General features: G+C 46.6%; 1 protein-coding gene across 3 annotated transcripts in view; it reads left to right on the top strand.

Moving 5' to 3' along the window:
- Positions 1 to 17710: 17710 nt before the first annotated feature.
- The window catches only part of TENT4B (terminal nucleotidyltransferase 4B), a gene marked incomplete at both ends in the record, with an annotated part of 87995 nt that continues 83456 nt past the window's right edge, over positions 17711 to 22249 (top strand). For all 3 annotated transcript variants that reach the window (XM_080702728.1, XM_080702729.1, XM_080702727.1), the window contains one exon: positions 17711 to 18342. In XM_080702728.1, the coding sequence (XP_080558854.1) occupies positions 17711 to 18342 (632 nt within the window). The remainder of the gene's footprint in view (positions 18343 to 22249) is intronic.

Raw genomic sequence — 22249 nt, 5'->3', positions numbered from 1 at the left:
AAGCATAAGTAACTTTTCTGCTGGCAGTAGATTTGGGCAATCATGTAATGCTGCTTTGCTGGGAAAAGGGGATCATGGAATCTCTTCTCCCACCCCCAGACCCCAGATTTCAAAGAAAGGCACCAGGCAACATGTTGCAGGGTTGGAATCTATGCAAGCAGGCCCAAATGGGGCAATTTGTGAAGCTGTGAAGGTGAAGCCAGGTTGCAAGAAAATCTTCTGAATTTAGAAATGCCAGAAGTGTGGAACAACTGTGATAACAGGCTGCAAGTCATGGAGCCAGGCTGGACGAGCCAGTGTGCTGCCCATTGCAATCAACCAGATCACAGGGGTGGTGCTGCCAAGGCCCCTTGGAGATCCTATCTCACCACCATGTGCCCCAAATGCCAGAAACGGAGCTGCAAGATTACATCTCTACTGGATTTCAATACTGTTTTGGTACCATTGACATTGGATGTATGTAACTTGCTTTTTTTTTTTTTTTTTACAGGGCTCACAGCCAAGAGTTTACTTTGAGTCTCAGAAAAGACTTTGGCCTTTGAAATTCTGAGTCATGTTGGAACTGTTAAGACTATGGGAACTCTTCGAGATGAACTAAATGCATTTTGCACTGTGAGGTGGCCATGAGGTCTAGGGGTTCAGATGCTGAGTGTAATGGTTTCTGTAATATACCCCTAGTCTTCATAGAAACAAGGTAGCAATTTTGGAAATGTGGCTTGGTTGCTAATAAAGGGTCCCTGAGAGCGTGGCATTGAGGACTATATGAGGTCCTCTCCTCCCCTGCTCTTTCTTGTTTTCAGCCTCCATAAGGTGAAGGCAGAGCCTCCCTCTCTCCCGCTCTCTGCTTTCCACTGCCATATCCTGAGCTTCAGACCCTGGCCTCACAAGGACTGAACCCAGAATCTCCAAGAACCTGTGAGCAGTATTTTGAATGACTGCAGTGAGAATGTTGACTAAGACAAGAGGGATGTGCAATTCTTGTTCTTTGAAATATGTGGAACTGGATTCTTCCTGCTCACTCTTCCTTGCTCCTTATCATCACCTGGGCATAGAAGGATATGCCACCAGGCTTCAAGACTCTATGTTTCCCATGGAGTGATGCATCTTTCATGACTGTCCTCCCAGTTGTTGAATTCCAGTCAACTGAAAAAAGTATTTGCCGATGATGACATATTGGCTGGTACACATGCATTTATACCCATGGACCATTAGGGTGTGTGGAAGACAAACACCCCTAACTTATACCTTTTTGTACTCCAGTGTCAAATGTTAATAGAATAAATGAATGGATGAGAAAGACATCTGTTTTGTCAAATATGTTTCTAAGATGTTTCTTGGAAAAGATACTAGTGTGTGTGTGTGTGTGTGTGTGTGTGTGTGTGTGTGTGTGTTACTGGGATGGAAACAGGGCTTTCTACTTCTGGGATACATCCCCATACCTATTTTTCTATTTTTTATTCTTGTTTTTTTTTTTTGAAACAGGGTCTCACTGAGTTGCTGAGAGCCTCACTAAATAGCTGAGGCTGGCTTCGAACCTGTGCCATCCTCCTGTTTCAGCCTCGCAAATACTGGGATTACTAGTGTGTGCCACTGCACCTGGCTCATTCTATCTTATATTGGTTATATGAGCTAGTTTCAAAACAGATAGAAGCCAGGCATGGTGGCGCACGCTTATAATCCCAGCATTTGGGAGGCTGAGACCGAAGGATCACGGTTCACGGACAGCCTCAGCTACTTAGTGAGACCCTGTTTCAAAATAAAGAATTTAAAAAAAAAATAGGGCAGGTGGTGTAGCCTGGAGGTCAAATGTCCCTGGGTTCCATCTCCAGACCCACAAACAAAACAAAACAAAACAGATCGAGGTATACATTTGAAAAGCTTCTATTTCTGGCAAATGTGTGTGGCTTCTCAGAGTCCTATTCTGTATTCTGGTGTTCCTTGCTATGCAGTAGGTTCTGTTAATTTGCCCTTGGCCTGTACATTTTCTAGTGTTTTTTCCCCCCACAACAGCCAGACAAACATGGCAATTGCTCCCCTTGTCCTGATTTAAAAAAAAAAAACTAGGGAGTAAACCCAGGGGAATTCTACCTCTGACCTCTGAGCTATATCCCCAGTCCTACAGCCCTACTTTTGTGTGTTATCCCAAACCTATTTGTGTGTGTGTGTGTGTGTGTGTGTGTGTGTGTGTGTGTGTGTGTGGTGCTGGAGATTTAACCCAAGAGCATTCTACCTTTGAGCTACACCCCAGCCCGATTACTTTTTTTTTTAATTCAGTAGTGGGGATAGAAGCCAGCGGCATCCTATCTCTGAGCTACGCCCCCAGCCCTATTTTCTATTCTCTATTTTGAAACAGGGTTTCACTGATTTGCAAAGGGCCTCACTAAGTATTAGCTGAGGCTGTCCTCGAACCGTGATCCTCCCATCTCAGCCTCCCAAATGCTGGAATTACAAGTGTTCGCCACCAACCTCGGCTGCAATTATTTATTCTTCATTTTGAAACAGGGTCTCAGTAAGTTGCAGAGGGCCTCATTAAGTAGCTGAGGCTGGCTGCAAACCCAGATCCTCCTGACTCAGCCTCCCGAATGCTGGGATTACAAGAGTGCACCACCACACCTGGCTCTATTTTATTGTTTTTATTTGGAAACAGGTCTAAGTTTCTGACAGCCTCACTAAGTTGCTGAGGCTGGCTTTGAACTTGCCATTCTCTTGTCTGAGCCTCCCAAGTACCAGGATTGCAGGAATGTGCCACCATGTCTGGCTTAGAATCCTTTTTATATTTTCAAAGGAAGAAAATATATCATCTGAGCCAAAAAGGAGGAAGGCTTATAAATGGGACCTATGTTCAATATTATTAATACCTGGATCAAATGCTCTATAAGTTAAATGCTCAAGATATAATTACCATAGAATTTTTGTTCGTAGTTCTTAATTCCAGAGTGGAGTAATTTAATCACACATTGCTAGATTATTAATATTATTACCATGTGATAGTATTTTATTTTATTTTTTGCAGTATCGGGGATGGAACCCAGGGGCATTTTACCTCCGAGCTACACCCCCAGTCCTGTTTTTATACTTTATTTTGAAACAGGGTCTCACTGGGTTGCAAAGGGCCTAAGTAGCTGAGGCTGTCTGCGAACCACAATCCTCCTGTCTCAGCCTCCCAAATGTTGGAATTACAAGCGTGCGCCACCACGCCCGGCTTTATTTTATTTTTGATACTGGAAGTTGAAATCAGAGGAATTTTACCTCTGAGCTATACCCCAGCCCAATTTTATTTTTTATTTGGAAATAGGGTATTACTAAATTGCTGAGGGTCTCACTAAATTGCTGAGGCTGGCCTGTCTCAGTCTCTCATGTACTGGGATTGAGCCTGACTTCCAAGTGGTAGTATATGTTGTTCCCTTTCTGTTTTACTGAAGTTAATAAATCAATAAAACATTGACATTTTTGTGATGAAGGAAAATTTTCTTCTGCTACTTAATTTTTACTGTGTAAACATTTTATATTTCAGTAAATCTTGCAAGTTAAGATAATCAAAAATTTCCCCAATAAGAACAAGAATATTGAGAATGAATACTATCCTAGATTATAGAGGAAAGTGGGTTTGTGATTGCTATTGCTGTCTTTTGGCTCATCAATTTAATGCACATGGTTTTAGAGAATGTAAAAAATCTTCCTTTGTTCAAAACAGCAATATGAAAAAATTGAGTAATTTAAACTGATGATTAAAATTAGTGTAGTCTATCTTGTGTGTGTGTGTGTTTGTGTGTGTGTGTGTGTGTGTGTGTGTGTGTGTGTGTTTGGTACTGGAGATTAAACACAGGGGCATTCTACCTCTGATATATATTCCCAGCCCCCCACTTTTTGTTTTTGGTGGTACTGGGGTTCCTGGAAATCCTTCTACCTCCGGGCTACACTCCCAAACCTATTTTATATTTTTATTTGGAAACAGGGTCTCTTAAGCCAGCTTGGCTGGCTTCGAACCTGCACGATCCTCCTGTCTCTGCCTCCCAAGTGCAGGGATTATAAGACTGCGCCACCACGCCTAGCTTCACAGCCCTTTTTATTTACTTTTTAAAAATTTCAATACAGGATTTTGCTAAGTTGTTAAATCCCTAAACCAGCCATCTGATTGGTTGGGGTCCTTTCCACACTCTGCCCCGCGAGCAGCATCTTGCCAGAAGAGCAGCATCTCGCGAAAAGCATGTGTTCCCATGAGTAAACCCCTTCCCCCAAGATGCATACCTTAAAAGGAGAGCCCGCCTCTTCTAGCCTCGGTCGGGCGTGCAGGCCCCATGGAACTGCCCAGCCCTGATCCCCAGGAGAGCCGTGAAATTAAAGTGAATGCCATGTGTACCGGACCCCTCTCGTGTTTTTCACACTCTGCTGGACCCACATTTTTATTTTACTTAACATTTGGTGCTGAAACCCAGGAGGAGTTTTGGAGTTTTTTCCTGTTTTTTTTTTTTTCTTTCTCTTTTTGAGCCCCGGACTTTCTGACCCGCCAGCAGCTCGACTGCGAGGTCCCAGCCGGCGCTTCGCCTGCAGGTGTTGCTCCCACTGCTGCTGCCACCACCACCACTGCGGTGTGTAGGCTCCGTTGGCTGCCACGCTGCCAGTTCCACCCACCCCAGCCAGGCTCCTTGCAGGGTGCTGGCGCCTGCTCTGCCTGCTGACCACCTGTGCGGACCAGGACCTCTGCTTGCCACTTGGACCTCCCACAACCACCATTCCGGCTCGGTGCTCCAGTCACCACCGGGACCTCTGGCTGTTCTGTTCCGCCCGCCCCGAGCCAGGCTCGTTGGGCAGCACACAGCCTGGTTTCAGCATCCACTACAGGCACTCCCGCCAGGCTTGACTTGCAGGTGTAGCTCCACTCACTGCTGCTGTGCTGTTCCGCCAGCCCCGAGCCAGGTTCACTGGCGGTGCTCCTCAGGGTCCAGCCTCAGCATCTGCCATGTGCCTGGAAGCCATTTTATTTTCATGCTGCAGACCCAGCAAGCCACACCACCGTTTGATTCTGCCCCTGCCAGCCGCCAGTGCCGCCCACGCCAGGAACAGGCACTGGCGCCACCCCGGCTCCACTGCGCCCCCAGCAGCTTCTCAGCGCTTCTGCTGCAGCCAGCACTGGCTAGCAACACTTCACTCCAGTAAGCTCCCTCCGCTTTCCTTGGTTAGTGGGTTCCAGACTTGGGTCTTCTGGTCCACTGGGACCCCAAAATCCAAGCACTTGGTGACCCACTGTCCCCCAGTCCACTGGGACCACACTCCAGATGACCAGGTCATCCTCCGGTTTTGAGAAGGGATGGAGACGTCCTTCCCGATCTCTTAACCCCTGTTTCTGAACGATTGATCAGGAAAATGGGGACGCCTGCTTCCTGTTCTTCATTTTCACCTATGAACCAATTACCTTTAAACTAGCAGAGGACTTATGCCCTGAGCTCCAGTCTGGCCTTGATACGAGTTCGGAAATGGGTTACAGTGGCCCAAGAATGGTTAAGAACTTTTGTAAGCGGTCTGGTAAATGGTTGGAAGTCTTTATGTCCAGGCTTTTTCCCCACTGCATTCTGTCCCTCCAAATGCTCTCCCTCATCAGCTGCCATTTTGTGATGGTGTGTAGTCACTGCCTGGTGACATCACAGTCGCCATCTTGTGACATTACACACTTGCGACCATGTGACGTTACACAGTCGCCATCTTGGCCTGTGCCAGCCTGGCCAACTTTTGCTGAGTCACAGGCACAGTCCACATTTTGTGGTGACATGTGGATGCCAGCATCTGACCCAGCTGGCTTGTAGGGGCTGCTTTCTGCGGACACTAATTTACAGGTTCTCTTCTCACTGCCCCGGTCACCATCCTATCCCAGGACAGCCTCCCACTCTAACCCGCTCTGTTCCCCCTGCCTTCCTCCCTTAAGGAACCAACTCAGGAGGCTTTTCAAAAAATTAAGAAAGGCTGAAGACAGTCCTCAAACTCCTATCCGAGATTTGGTTAACATGGCATTTAAAGTTTTAATTCCAGAGAGGAACAGGCGGAGATGGAGTGTACACTCTGACTTCGCCAAAAGGCAGATCCCTGGTAGCTGCCTGTCGGCTGGTGGTGGTGGCTCAGCCCTCTGGAGCACCACCTAGGGGTGGAGGAAAGCAACGATGACTACCTCCAGGAGCCTGCTTCAAGTGCGGTAAGGCCACGCCAACCAATCGGACCTTGCCGGACGTGCAGCCATGAGGGCCACTGGAACAGTGCCCTTGGAAAAGCAGTGAGCCCCAGGTGCCTCAACACAGGGGGACCACCTTTCCAGACCAGGCCCCCGCCGCTGGCCCTACTCAACCTGGCCGAATACTGATGGCTCCTGGATCCCTCAACCTCCATCCTCCTTGCCAGCCCAGGGTAACTCTCCAGGTAGTGGGTAAGCCAGTCTCCTTTTTTGGTTGCCTGCTCAGTCCTTCCATCTTTTCAGGTACTATTTTTCCTTTTCCAATCTCGGTACAGGGGATTGACGGCAAGCTCTCCTGCTCATGCACTACACGCCCTCCTTTACAGGACAAAATTGCTCTGCCTGAAGCTCAGGCAGAGTCTACAAAGGGCTCCACTACAACAGCCTCATGACAAATTCTCTTGTATAGTTTTGGGGCCCACTAAGCTTCATTTTTCTTGGCATAATTCTCTTTAATGTTTTTATTTTAGAAGGTCCACTCATTTACATAGTATGATGCTCTCCCTCTCCAGATGCCAGACCAGCCATAAGTAAGCAGTTACAGATTTCTTTGTTCCTCCTACAATCTACCTCATATCTCGAAGGGCTCCGACGGCCAGCAGCTGCTGGGCTCCTTTCCTTCCAGGTAAGGGCCAATAGCTGGTGGGCTCCTGCCCAACTTGGGACCTGCTCTCACAATTTGCCTTTTCTTTTCTTTTTTTTTCTTTCTTTTTTTTTTTTTTTTTTTGGTGGTACTGGGGTTCCTGGAAGCCCTCCTTCCTCCGGGCTACACTCCCAGACCTATTTTATATTTTTGAAACAGGGTCTCTTACGCCAGCACGGCTGGCTTTGAACCTGCGCGATCCTCCTGTCTCCGCCTCCCAAGCGCGGGGATTACAAGCGTGCGCCACCACGCCCGGCTAATTTGCCTTTTCTTTTAATAGCACCTCGTCTGTTAAAGTCTCCTCGAATGCACATCACCAAGCTGTCCAGGGTAACCTCCGACTCCACTGCAGCCACACTCCCACCTGCTCACTTCTGGAGGACCCGACCTCTCCTGGCCAAAGGCCCCCCTACGACGCCCCCTGACAGCAGGAAGTAGCTTAAGACTCAGTCTCCGTCCATTATCACCAAAAGATGATTGGTGGGGCCCACGAGCAGCATCTTGCGAGAAGTGTGTGTTCCCATGAGTAAACCCCTCCCCCTGAGATGCATACCTTAAAAAAGAAGAGCCCGCCTCTTCTAGCCTCGGACGGGCGCGCAGGCCCCATGCAACTGCCGAGTCCCAATCCCCGGAGAGCCGTGCAATTAAAGTGAATGCCACGTGTACCGGACCTCTCTCGTGTTTTTCACACTCTGCCGGACACACATTTTATTTTACTTAAGACCATCCTCCTGTCTCAGCTTCCCAAGTACTGGGATTACAGCTGTATGGCACCATGCCCAGCATAGTCTATCTCTTTGGATGCAGAAAACTTTGAAGCAGGACACTGCAGATTTTTGAGGGGAAATGTACATATTTTTGTGCATATAAGATATTTTTATGTTTTCCTTTGGGCTGGATGGTAACGTCCAAAGGATATATTTTGATTCTGTGCCCTGACAGAGTTTCAGCACTCCATCACATTGCTTTATCATCCCACACACAAAGCATATTTCTGTCTCAGGGCCTTTGGACTTGCTACTCCATCTAATAAATCATTCCTCAGATGGTCATGGTCCATTCCCTGGGTTAAGTCCCTGCTCAAGTATCACTTCCTCAGAGCAGCCTTCCCTGATCAGCCCGTCTAAGAATAGTCACTATCCCTTTAGCCTGCTTTCTTTTTCCTCACAGCATTTACCATTGTCCAACTTTATACGCTTGCCTTACCCATTGAAGTGCAAGGTCCAGCGGGCGTGGGGTGCACACTTGTAATTCTAGTATTTGGAAGCTGAGACAGGAGGATCGTGGTTTGCAGCCAGCCTCGGCTACTTAGTGAGGCCCTTTGCAACTCAGTGAGACACTGTTTCAAAATAAAGGAAAAAAAAATAGGGCTGGGGGTGTAGCACTGAGGTAGAATGCCCCTGGGTTCCATCCCCCCTGAAAAAAAATACCAGGTCTATAACGGTAAGGACCTTTTCAACCTTATTTATTACTATAGCTTCAGAATCTGGCATATAATTGCTTGAAACATATTTGTTGAGTTAATTGAATGAATTGCAATTCAATTTAAATATTTACCTCTTTTTGCCTCCCCACCAAGACACTATATTTATGGAAGGCAGCCAAAGGCCCTGGTTGATTATTTACCTCCCCTAAAGCCATTAGCATAGCTCTGCATGGATAATGGTCAGTCAACCAAGATCTGCTGAATGCCCCGAAACATGGCTAAGTTACAGGCAAGGCTAACCAGTCAGCATTTTCTGCCATTGAATGAGAATAGTAAAGTCTTATGTTTCAGCCACATATTAGTTTACAAAGTATTCTTATATATGCTAACTCTTTTGATCTCTTTTAGGGAGTTGCTGGGGATGGAATCTATGGGCTGGCCCATGCTAGGCAAGCACTTGAACACTGAATTACACCCCAGACCTTTCTTGACCATTTTGCCAATACATTAATAGTTCTAACATTTGCCTGAAGAAATGAACTCTCAAATATAGCAAATGTCAATTTCTAGCATGTTCTATTAGTACTTTTGAATACTTTTGTTTTAGTTATCAGTGGCATTTAATGTGTTCTTGAACATTGGAGAAAAATGCTAAAAGGCTGGCTAGATACTTCTATCTTGACATAACCTATTGGGCTTGGAAGAGTATTTATTTATTTATTTCAATATTTATTATATTATATTATATTATTTATTTATTTATTTATTTATTTATTTATTGTGGTACTGGGGATGGAAGCCAGAAGCATTCTACCTCTGAGCTACATCCCCAGCCCTACTTTTTAGTCTTTTTTTCTTTCTTTTCTTTTTTCTCCTTCCTTCCTTCCTTCCTTCCTTTCTTTCTTTCTTTCTCTCTTTCTTTGTTTCTTTCTCTTTCACGGTACTGAGGGTGGAACCCAAGGGCTTTTCTACCTCCAGGCTATACTCCCAGACCTATTTTATATATATATATATATATATATATATATATATATATATATATATATATATATATTGGTGCACTGTATTCATACATCATAGTGGGATACAAACTTTTGTAGACATACATGCACACATCGCCCAGTCAGCCCCCACCCGATCCCCACCCCATTCTCTCCCCATCCCTCCCTCCCATGCTTGGCTTAGTGGTTGACATCTAGTATTATAGCAATTTATCCAAAATTAAAAATGCTAATCTCACATGACAGTTTCATTTGTCTGATACCAAGCTTTTGATGACTTAAAGATAACATTTCAATATTTCTTTTTGCTTTCTTTCCTACCAGAGGATTTTTTTTGTTTTGTTTTTTTAGGTGAAACTATCCTATATTTATATATTTATTTTTCAGAAAAAAACTCTATCCTAATATGGAATATGGACTCTAGATACCCAAAACGATCTTGAAAAAGAACAAAGCTAGAAGATATATATTTTCTGATTTCAAACCATATAAAGCTACAATAATTGAAACAGTGTAGTACTATTCTAAAGGCAGATATATAAACCATTGGAGTTAAATAAAAGCCTAGAGCTAAATTCTTCCCTATATTGTCAAGTTATTTTTGACAAGGTTTCCACGAACATTTGGTGGTGGAAATAATCTTTTAACTAAATATTGTTGAAAAATAATAATTACATGAAAAAGAATAAAATTGGACCCTTACCTAATCCCATATACAAGTATTAACTCAAAATAGATAAAAGACCTAAATATAAATCTTAAGACTATAAACTTTTAGGAGAAAATCTGGGGCATAGAACCTCACAACATTGAAATTGGCAGTGATTTCTTGGATATGATTTCAATGGCCAGGCAACAGAAGAGTATACAAACTCCCTAAAAAATAAAAAAAAAATATTGTATATCCAAAGACAATGTAAACAGAGTTAACAGTTACTAATAGAATGGGATAAAATATTTCCAAATGCTATATCTGAAGGTATATTAATATTCCAACTAGAAATCCTAAAAATTAACAACAATAAAGGCAAACAATACCATTTAGAGATAGGTAAAAGACTAACATAAATAATGAATCTCCACAGATAACCAATCTTAGTTGACTGTTGGATGGAAACTCTTGTTTCTCTGGTTCTGGTGTGTGTTACCTATTTCTTCTTTGTAGTTAATCTCTTTGAGTATTTTCTCTAGTGCTGGTTTTGAAGACATAAATTCCTTCAGTTTCTGTTTGTCATGGAAGCTTCTTATTTCTCCATCTAATTTGATAGAAAGTTTTGCTGGGTAGAAAATTTTTGGCTGGAAGTTGTTTTCTTTCAGAGTTTGGAATATGTTACTCCAAGCCCTTCTGGCTCTCATGACTTGGTTTGGGAAGTCTGGAGTGATTCTAATTGGTTTGCCTCTGAATGTCACTTGGCCCTTTGTTTTTGTTGCCTTTAAGATTCTCTGCTTGGCTTCCACATTGGTCATTTTGACAATTATGTGGCGTGGGGATCCTCTTCTCCGATCCTGTCTGAAGGGAGTTCTATAGGTTTCCTGGACCTGTGTATCAACCTCTTGCTCTATGTCTGGAAAATTTTCTGCTATTACTTCCTTGAAGAGATTGTTGATCCCTTTGGTTTCACTTTCTTTTCCCTCCTCTATTCCAATTATTCTTAGGTTAGCTCTCTTAAAATGGGCCCATATTTCTTCAATATCAGATTCCTGCCGTTGGATATTTTTTCCTAGATTAGAAACTATGCGTTCATTTTTGGAATGATCATCTTCTAAGAGCGAGATTCTGTTCTCCATGTGGTCTAATCGGTTGTTTGTGCTTTGAATTGAGGCCTTTACTTCATTAATTGCATCCTTTATCTCTTTTTGGCTCTCTCTGAGTTATTTTCGAAGCACCTCTATTATTTCTACAGTTATTTTCCTGATTTGATCTTCTAGAAATCTCTGATTTTCTGTTTTATCGGGTTCTGATGTTGTGGGGTTGTGGGCATTCATTGCTCCAGTGTTATTCCTCTTTCCCATGATTTCGGAAGTTTGTGCCTTCTCTGGGTTCTTCCCTTGGGTCACTACGGCTTCACTTAAGGTGTTCTGGATCTCGAGTCAGTAGTATCTCAGACCCCACGACTCCTTTACTGGGTTGTATCACAGAGTCTCCGACCCAGAATGTCGATAGAGGCTGCTTTAGACTGTGGGGGGTGCCAGGTTGCACATTCTCCTATGGTGTGATATCTCTGCCACCGCCCCTCCCCCACTGGGTCAAGTCCCAGGGAGTACAGTACTGGGATTTCTCCTCTGTGGCCCGCAATTTGACTCACTGTTCTTGAGTACGCAGATGTAGCTGTACTGGATTCGGTGAATTCTCTGCTGCTGCAGCCAGTGGCAATATGGCGCCACTGCTACACCCTCGGCTGTGAGGCTGGCGTATTTCTTCTTGGTTTTGAGTTCCACTCTGAATCCCTGCAGCGTGTGCTGAGCTCAGCCACTGGGAGCTTTAGATGCTCCCTGCGCCGAGAAATCCCACCTGGCTGTTCCGCAGCGGCTCACTTCGGCTTGCTGTAGCCTTCCGGTGAAATCACCGCTGCCGCCGGCAGTAAAGCGCTGCTGCCGTGTCCTCGGGCATGAGACCGGTGTATCTCCTCTGTGGCTCTGAGCTCTGTTCTCAGTCTGCTTTCTCTCTGGAGCCTGGTGATTTTTTTGTTTCTCTGGTGATGGTGTTTTCTGGCTATGAAAGGCGCTGATTTTGTGGTAATGGAGATTGGTTGTTAGCGGGCTCTTAAGCCCCGCTTTTCTCGGTCGCCATCTTCCCGGAAGTCCTATATTTTATTTTATTTGGAAACAGAGTCTTACTAAGTTGCTGAGAGCCTCACTAAGTAGCTGAGGCTGGTTTTGAACCTGTGAGATCATCCTGTCTCAGCCTCCCAAGTGCGGGGATTACAAGGGTGTGCTACCATGGCCAGTGGAAGAATATTTAAACGAAGTCTTCACAGTGGGTTATTTCTGGATAAGTGGGACCTTGATAATTTTGCCTTCTTAAGCTTCCCATTGTTTATTATTATATTATTATTTTAAATTTAATATTTGTGTGTGCATGTGTTGGTCTGAGGATTCAACCCAGGGATGTTCTTCCTTTGAGCTATATGATCAGACCTATTTAATTAATTAATTAATTTATTTGTTGTGTGTCTGGGGATGGAAACCAGGGGCATTCGATCTCTGAGCTACACCCCTGCCCTACTCTTTCTTTCTTTCTTTCTCTCTCTCTCTCTCTCTCTCTCTCTCTCTCTCTCTCTTTCCTTCTTTCTTTTTTGTGGTACTGGGGTTCCTGGAAACCCTTCTACCTCCGGGCTGCACTTCAGACCTATTTTATATTTTTACTTGGAAATAGGGTCTCTTAAGCCAGAGAGGCTGGCTTTGAACCTGCATGATCCTCCTGTCTCCACCTCCCAAGCAGGAGGGGGTGTGTGGGGTATGGGGTGGGGGTGTGGGGTGGGGGTGGGGACCCACGCCCGGCCTAGTCTTTATTTTTGAAATTAGTTCCCACTACGTTGTGGAGGGCCTCACCAAGTAGAGGAGGCTGGCTGTGAACCTGGGATTTCCTGTCTCAGCCTCTCAAGTATTGGGATTACAAGCATGTGTCACCATGCCTATTTATTTATTATTTATTTACTTATTTATTTTTGTGGTACTGTGTATGGAACCCAGGAGCATTCTGCCTCCGAGCTATACCCACCAATCTGATTTTTTAGTCTTTGTTTTGAAACAGGGCCTCACTAAGTAGTAGTTGAGGCTATACTTGAACGGTAATCCTCCTGTCTCAGCCTTTTGAATGCTGGGATTACAAGCATGTGCCACCACGCCTGGCCATCACCATGCCTATTAAAAAAAAATTTTTTTTTTCGGTACTGGAGATTGAACCCAGGGGCATTCTACCTCTGACCTACACCCCTAAGCCTATTTTTTATTTTGAACAGTCTCACTATGTTTTGGATGGCCTCACTAAGTAGCTGAGGCTGGCCACAAACCTGCAATCTTCCTGTCTCAGTCCCCAAGTACTAGGATTATAAGAATATGCCTCCCCTCCCCCAGCTGCTCTTTTTAAAAATTTGAAACAGGGTGTCACTAAATTGCTGAGAAATTTGCTAATTTGTTGAGGCTGGGTTTGAACCTGTGATCTTCCTCAGTCTTTCAAATGCTGGGATTACAGCATTTGAAATGTATGTGTCACCATGCTGGCTCCATTGTTCTTCCATTTAAAAAATTTATTTCCAAACCAGGCTTGGTGGTACATGCTTGTAATCCCAGCATTTGGGAGTCTGAGACAGGAGGATTGAAATTCATAGACAGCCTCAGCTACTACTTAGGCCCTTTGCAACTCAGTGAGACCCTGTTTCAAAATAAAAAATAAAAATAGGGCTGAGTGGATAGGTCAGGGGTAGAATTTCCCCGGGTTCCATCCCCAGTACTGCAAAAAAAAAAAAAAAAAAAGTATTTCCAGGCTGGGGATTAAACCCTGGGTTTCCTGGTTGCTACACAAGTGCTATACCACTGAATGATATTCTCAGCCCCTTGTTTAAAATTTTAAACAAATTTTTAGTCATCACATGAAATCTATTTCTACATGATGTTTTATTTTTGTTAGTGTGAATAACACAAAAAACACCACTACTCATTTTCCTGGTTATACAACTCTTTTTTTTTGGTGGGGGAGGAGTACTGGGGGTTGAATCCTAAGACATTTTACCTCTAATCTATACTCCCAGCTCTTTTTTAAACTTTTATTTATTTATATACTCATTTATTTATTTTGCGGTACTGGGGATGGAACCCAGGGGCATCCTACATCCCCAGCCTTATTTTTTCTTCCTTATTTTGAAACAGGGTCTCACTGAGTTGCAAAGGGCCTCACTAAGTAGCTGAGGCTGGCTTCGAAACTGCACGATCTTCCTGTCTCAGCCTCCCGAATGCTGGGATTACAAGCGTGCGCCACCACGCCCGGCTTATTTTTTATTTTGAAAACAAGGTCTTGCTGGGTTGCTGAATCTGGCCTCAAATTTGCAATCCTTGTGTTTCAACCTCCCAAGTACTTGGATTACAGGCATGTACTACCACACCTAGCCAATTCTTTGTCTGTTTGTGTATGTGGTACTGAGAATTGAACCTGGAGGTGTTATACCTCCTAGCTAAACCCTTAGCCCTTTTATTATTTTTATTTTGAAACAGGGTATTACTAGGTTGCTGAGAGTCTCACTACATTGCTGAGGCTGTCCTTCAACTCAAGATTCCCAAGTACTAGGATTACAGGTGCGCTTCACCACTGCCAGCTTGAGAACTTTTTTTTTTTTTTTTTTTTGCACAGGGAATTGAATCCAGGGCATTCTAGCTCTGACTTATATCCTTTTTGTTTTTTGTTTTGAAACAGGGACTCACTAGGTTGCTGGCAGTCCCTAAGTTGCTATTATCATCCTGTCTCAACCTCCAAAGTACTGGAATTCCAGGGGTGTGCCACCATGCCCTGCTTGAGAAAACTTTGTGAGTGTGATATTGGGGGTAGAACCCAGAGGCATTCTTCCTCCCACCTATACCCCATCCCTATTTTACTTTTTTTTATGGGGGGGGTGTTGTTGGGGTTTGAATCCAGGGGCATTCTACCTCCAAGCTATACCCCCAGCCCTATTTTATTTTTTATTTTTGAAACAGGATCTCACTAAGTTGCGGAGGGACTCACTAAATTGCTAAGGCTAGCCATGAACCTGTGCTCCTCCTGTCTCAGCCTCTCAATTACTGGGATTACACGTGTGGGCCACTATGCCTAGCCTATTTTATTTGGAAACAGGGTCTTGCTAGGTTAAATAGAGTCTCACTACTTGCTGAGGCTGACTTTCAATCTGTGATTCTCCTATTTCAGCAATCCCAAATTCTGGGATTATAAGCATGTACAACCACACTCCTATTAAGAAAACTTTTTCAGTACTGGGGTTTGAACCTGGGGGCATTCTACCTCCAAACTACAACACAAGCCCTATTTTTTCTTCTTTATTTTCAAACAGGGTCTCACTGAATTGCAAAGGATCTAAGTAGCAGTGGCTGTCTGCAAACCTGATCCTCCTGTCTCAGCCTCCCAAATGCTGGGATTTCAAGCATGTGCCACCATGCCCAGCTTTAAGAAAACCTTTAATGCTAATTTTTAGTAAAGCAATAGCAACAAAATTCTGAAAGGTGTTTTTGGAGTTTTCTTTGTCCTCATGGCCAGGTTAATTATATATATATATTGGTGGTACTGGGGTTCCTGGAAACCCTTCTACTTCTGGGCTACACTCCCAGACCTATTTTTTATATTTTTTTTTATTTGGAAACAGGGTCTCCTAAGTCAGCGAGGCTAGCTTCCAACCTGCGCAGATCCTCCTGTCTCTGCATCCCAAGCCGAGGATTACAAGCGTGCGCCACCACACCCGGCTCTTATATATATATATATATATTTGGAACACAGGGGCTTATGTACCTCCGGGCTATACTCCCAGACCTATTTTTTTTTTATACTTTATTTGGAAACAGGGTGGCACTAAATTGCTGAGAGCCTAAGTAGCTCAGGCTGGTTTCGAACCTGTGCGATCCTCCTGTCTCAGCCTCCCAAGCGCTGGGATTACAAGCATGCACCATCACACCCGGCTGAAAAACAGTACAACAAGAAAAACAGTACAACAACACTTTATTCTTTGATAAACAGTTTTTCATCCTTTGCCAAAAAAACTTTCCAGGATATCGAGCTTCCAAACAGAAGGCCCAAATCAGTTGTCAGCGACTTGTTTTGGGATTTGCACCAACCTTAACACATGATTTGAAATAATGAAATTCCTTCTTCCTTGTTCTTTTTGCCCTACAGGGATTGGAAAGATACAGAAATAATCACCTTATTGGAACACTGAGGGTAATCATATAGTCCTCACTGTAGGCTTTTTTTTTTTTTTTTTCAATACTGAGAATAGACCTAGGGGCATTCTACCTCCAAGCTACACCCTCAGCCCTATTTTTTCTTCTTTATTTTGAAACAAGGTCTCATTGAGTTGCAAAGGGCCTAAGTAGTATCCGAAGCTTCTCCTGTCTTAGCCTCCCAAATGCTGGCTCATTTTAGGCTTTTAAAAGGTGTTGGAAACTTTTTTTTTTTTTAATTTCCCCATGGTATTGGGGATTGACATTACACTTCCGAGCTAAATCCCAGCCTTTTCATTTTGAAACAAAGTCTCGCTAGGTTGCTGAGTCCTCGAACCTGTGATCCTTCTGACTCAGACTCGCAAGTATTGGGATTACAGGCGTCTGCCCCCACGCCCGCTCTGTTAGAAACCTTTTAAGGTATACTTTAACGTCTTGTTAAGAAACTGACCTAAGAAGGAATAAGGTTATAGGCGCACCTTTGGGCAATGGCAATTTAACACTGAGCCCTGGACTCGTGCGCGCGCGCGCGTGTGTGTGTGTGTGTGTGTGTGTGTGTGTGTGTGCGCGCGCGCGTCTGTAAAGAAAATGGGTTCTGGGTGTGTGAGGTACACCCTCCGGGTTGGTGACCTCGCCGCCGAAGGCAGCTGCGCGCCGGCGTGCGGGCGGCCGCGGCTCCCCGGTCCCGGGCTGGGCTCGCGGACGTCGGCCGCCGCCGCTCCCGCCGAGGGTGTGTCCGGCCCCGCCGGGGGAGGCGCTTCGGCGACCCGCCGCCGCGAGGCCAGGGCGGGGCGGCGCCTCCCTCCGCCCCTCCCCGCGGAGCCGGCGGCGGCGACCTCGTGCGTCCTCCGCGACTGGGCCCCGAGCAGGGCTGAGGCCGGCGGCGGCGGCGCGCGGCGGCGGCGGCCGGACTCCCAGGTACTCGGGGCCGCCGGGGGCGGCGCGGGGACGGTTGGCGGGCGGTTGCGGCCGGGGACGCCGCCGCCCGCGGCCTCTGTGACGCGCGGCGCGGCCGGGGTGCGGGCGGCGGGGCGGGGGCGGGGCGAGCGGCGGCGGGGCGGGGCGGAGCGAGCGGGGCGGAGCCGGCGGAGGCCCCGCCCCGGGGCCGGAGGAGCGAGGACGCTACGGAGCAGGCGCGTCCCGCCGCTGCCGCTGCCGCTGCCGCTGCCGCTGCTGCCGCCGCCGCCGCCGCCGCCGCCGCTCGCCCTTCTCCGGAGCCGCCGCCGCCGCCGCCATTTGCACGGGGACCCCGGTGACAGGGGCTCGGCGGAGGGGCGGAGGGCGGGGGGGAGGGCCCGCGGAGCCCCCGAGGGCGGGAGCGACGCCGCCGGCGCCGGCCCGGCTCCCTGCGCGACCGCGCCGCCCGCGGCGGGCCCCGAGCAGCAGCGGCGGCGGCGGCGGCGGCGGCGGCGGCCGAGGCCGGGCGTGCGCCTGAGGCGGCGGCGGCGGCGGCGGCCCTGCGGGCGGCCGCGAGGGGCGGGGGCAGCGGCGGCCGCCGTTTGATGGATCCGAGGATCGCCTGGTTCCAGCCAGAGCAGCTCGGACCGTCCAACAGTCTGTGGATGCAGATCTGGGAGACGACCCAGGGGCTGAGGAACCTCTACTTCAACCACCACTGTCACAGCAGCGGCGGCGCGAGCGGCGGCGGCGGCGGCGGCAGCAGCACGGCCACCGGCGGGAGCGGCAGCAGCACCGGCAGCCCGGGCGGCGCGGCCCCGGCCCCGGCCCCGGCCGGCATGTACCGCTCCGGGGAGCGCCTGCTGGGCGGCCACGCGCTGCCCGCGGAGCAGCGGGACTTCCTGCCTCTGGAGACAACCAACAACAACAACAACCACCACCAGCCGGCGGCCTGGGCCCGCCGTGCCGCCGCGGGCCCCTCGGCGGCCTCGTCCCCCTCGGCGGCCTCGTCCCCGCACCCCTCGGCCTCCGTCCCCGCCGCCGAGCCCGCGGACCCGGCCTCGGGCAGCAGCAACAAGAGGAAGCGCGACAACAAGGCCAGCACCTACGGACTCAACTACAGCCTGCTGCAGCCCAGCGGAGGGCGAGCCTTGGGGGGCGGCCGGGCAGACGGCGGCGGGGGCGTGTACAGCGGGACCCCGTGGAAGCGGAGGAACTACAACCAGGGAGTCGTGGGGTGAGTGTGGCCCTGCGGCCTGCTGGCCTGGCCCTACACACGCGCAGCCGGGCACACGCCCACAGAGGGGGTGGGGGAGCCGGGGCGAGGCCACCCCCACGGCCTGCCTTCCCTGCTGCTTCACAGGGCAAGGTCTGGATGGCCTGCCCCCCGACCCTTAGCTATCCACGCCTCCCCTCATCCCCCTGAGACGTCCACGCCTTCTGTGGATGTTCCCTCATCCACACCCTCCCCGGACCTCCCTTAGTCATTCACACCTTCCTCCCTTGCCTCTTAGCCGTCCACACCTTCCCTGACCCTACTTAACCATCCCCTCCTTCCCTGTCCCAGTCCATCCTCCCTTCCTCCCTTGCACCAACAGCACTCCATACCTTTTTCACCTCCTAAGATGAGGTCCCGTAGCACGGACATATCATCATTCATTCCCGTTGCGTGTGTTCTGATGGTTCAGGACCTGGAGGTGCTTTCCTTGCCAAGAATAGAAACATCCAGAATGCTCCTCCCCTCCCCCACCCCCAGACTGGAATCATGTCAGTCCTGAAAGGCATTGCCTGCTCTTGACCCTTTGGCCAATCATTTTATTTATATTTGATTTTTTTTTTTTTTTTTTTTTTTTGGTATTAGCAGTGCCTTGTCTGTAGGGAGTGACAGGGGTGACAGCTAAGTTTAGGCTGGTGGAGGTGTGTGTGCTTCTTAGGCCTGGTGGAACTTTCCAGGAGTTCATGGTCCTGCTTCTCACTGTAAAGTTGTCCTTTTGGCAGAGGCAGCCAGTGCTTTTTATTCTAGGGGTAACTTTATGCTAATGAGTGAATGTTGCACCACCAGTGACTTTCTGTTTAAAGTTCAGCTCTTACAAAATGGAATCTTACCTGACCCCTAGTGAATTATGTACATAAGCTGGGAATGTTTCCAGCTAGATTTCCCTTGTAGAAGAGCCCCTGTGCTGGAATAGGTTATTAAGTCACTTTTTCTTTTGTAAAGTAAAGCTTTTGGACCATGGTGTGTGTGTGTGTGTGTGTGTGTGTGTGTGTGTGTGTGTGGTTCGAGTATGGAAAACCGGTTTTCAAATTGTTTTCATTTTTCCAGTCCTCTCTTATATTGAGGGATAGAGTACACAAATGAAATTACCAATTAGTAGTCTTATGTGAACCTTTTCGATTTGCCCATTCATATCTGTCCTGTTTGGCAAGGAGAGACAGTTTTGTGTACCTTTTTCAAGGTCTGGGTAAAATGAGTTGGTGGGTTCCATCTGCTTCTAGTGGCTGGTGTCTGCTATATGCTACTATTACTACTCCCACCATTTGTGGAAAATGTAGTTCTGTGTTTTGCTGGGTTTTATGTCACATCTGCCCCTACTTTCCAGAGGGAAACCCTTTAGGGTTGAGTCTTGTGTTGCCAAGCTTCAAGGGCGCTCTCCATGGTCATCACATTTTATTAAGGCTTGTGGTTCCATCCTGTTAGTATTACCAAGTTGAAGCATAAACCTGTGGAAACCTGTGGTTTTCGAATGAATGAATGAATACTGAGGGGTTCTGGTAGTTTCATTTTATAGGAAGAAGTTCCAGTTAAGTAATCACTGTCAACTAAAACCTTGCAGTTCTCTAATTTCAGTTTACTGAATCTTTGTTGTATGTTTCTAGAAAAGATAAATCCAAAATGCTGGCCACTTTTTAAATTAGAAATTATTCTTTTTTTTTTCTTGCTATTGAATACAGATAATACTGTAAAAGGTTAACTTTCGAAGTTAGGTAGAAGCAAAATGTTCTTGCTCCAGATTCATATTCTATTGCCCTCAAAGGGATTAGGAGAGGAATTTTCATTTCCCAGAGGGATTACTGTTTAAAAACTGATTGTAAATGTGCCTTAAAACAGCTTATCACTTCATCAGACTTTCCATTCTTTTGCCTGTTACTATTGAAGATGTTAGCAGTTAAAGATTTAAAATTTTTAAAATTTAAGACCTCCTAGTTTTTAAAACCATATTAAGCCAGGTGTGGTGGCGCACACCTGTAATCCCAGCATTTGGGAGGCTGAGACAGGAGGATCGCGGTTCTTGGACAGCCTCAGCTACTTAATGAGGCCCTCCACAACTTAGTGTGACCCTGTTTCCAAATAAAGAATAAAAAATAGGGCTGGGGATGTCACTTGAAGGTGGAACCCCCCCCTCTGGGTTCCACCTCCAGTACCCCCCCCCCCCCACACACACATATTAAGTGGCTCCTAAGGATGATTTTTTTGTTGTTGTTTTGGTGGTACTGGGAATTGAACCCAGGAGCATTCTGTCTCTTGAGTTATACACCCCCAGCCTTTTTTATTTTTTTTCTTTGGTATAGGTTCTAAATTGCCCAGGGTCTTCAAATCTGTCATCCTCCTGTCTCAACTTCCCAAGCACTGGAATTACAAGTGAGCATCACCATGCCTGGCCTTAAGAGTGTTTTTGTAAGAGCTCTAGGGTGCTTAACTGCTATTTTGATTTGTGGATCTTTTATTTCTTATATTCTGTAACTTTTTTTTTTTTTTTTTTTTGGTGGTGGTACTAGGGATGGAACCCAGGGGCATTCTATCTCCGAGCTAAACCCCCTGCCCTATATTTTATTTTTTATTTTGAAACAGGGTCTCACTGAGTTGCAGAGGGCCTCATTAAGTAGCTGAGGCTGTCTGCAAAGCATGATCCTCCTGTCTCAGCCTCCCAAATGCTGGGATTACAAGGGTGCGCCACCAAACCCGGCTTAGTTTTGCTATTTTTTTTTTTTTTTTGCAATGCTGGGGATGGAACCCAGGGGCATTCTATCTCTGAGCTACACCCCCAGTTCAATTTTTTTATTCTTTATTTTGAAACAGGGTCTCACTGAATTACAAAGGACTTCACTAAGTAGCTGAGGCTGTCCTCGAACCATGATTCTCCTGTCTCAGCCTCCCAATTTCTGGGATTACACGGGTGTGCCACCACGCCTGGCTAATTTTGCTACTTTAAATACAGCTATTTATTTATTTATTTATTTAGCAGCACTAAGGATGGAACCCAGGAGTATTCTACCTCTTGAGCTACACCCCTGGTCCTATTTTTGGGGGGGGGGTACTGGGGATGGAACCCAGGGGAATTTTACCTCCAAGCTACACCCCAGCCCTATTTTTATTATTTGTTTTGAAACAGGGTCTCACTGAGTTGCAAAGGGCTTCGCTAAGTAGCTGAGGCTGTCTTTGAACCACGATCCTCCGTCTCAGCCTCCCGAATGCTGGGATTACAAACTTGTGCTAGCACACCCAGCTTAATACAGGTGTTTAAAAAAATCAAATTCAGAGAGTACATCAATGTAAGTCTATTCTGAGATTAAATATAGTAAATCTGTTATCAATATTTTCTGCATTCTTAGGATGACACTAATACTTTGCTGGTACATTAGCAAATTGTGGGGGTTTCTAGCCTCCAAATTGGCTATCCAGATGTGGAGATGGAGCCAGGCCTGGTGGCACAAGCTTGTAATTCCAGCATTTGGGAGGCTGAGACAGGAGAATCATCGTTCGAGGAGAGCCTCAGCTACTTAGGCTTTTTGCAACTCAGTGAGACCCTGTTTCAAAATAAAGAATAAAAAAATAGGGCTGGGCATGTTGGTGCAAGCTTGTAATCCCAGCACTCGGGAGGTGGTTTCTTAAGGTTTAGACAACATGTTCACAATAATGTTTTGGAGAGAATTTGGTCAAAGATATATCAAAAAGACACTACTGGAAAATGAAGTGTGTGTTTTTTTTGGGGGGGTGTGCTGGGAATTGATCCTAGGTGCATTCTACCTCCAAACTATATTCACACCCTCTTTTTTAAATTAATTAATTATTTCTGCAGTACTGGGGATGGAACCCAGGGGCATTTTACCTCCGAGCTACACCCCCAGTCCTATTTTTTAGTCTT

The sequence above is a fragment of the Muscardinus avellanarius genome (assembly GCF_963383645.1).
Source record: "Muscardinus avellanarius genome assembly, chromosome: 10".
Classification (NCBI taxonomy): Eukaryota; Metazoa; Chordata; class Mammalia; order Rodentia; family Gliridae; genus Muscardinus; species Muscardinus avellanarius.
The sequence above is the reverse complement of the archived record's forward strand: the minus strand, read 5'-3'. Positions and strand labels throughout refer to the sequence as shown.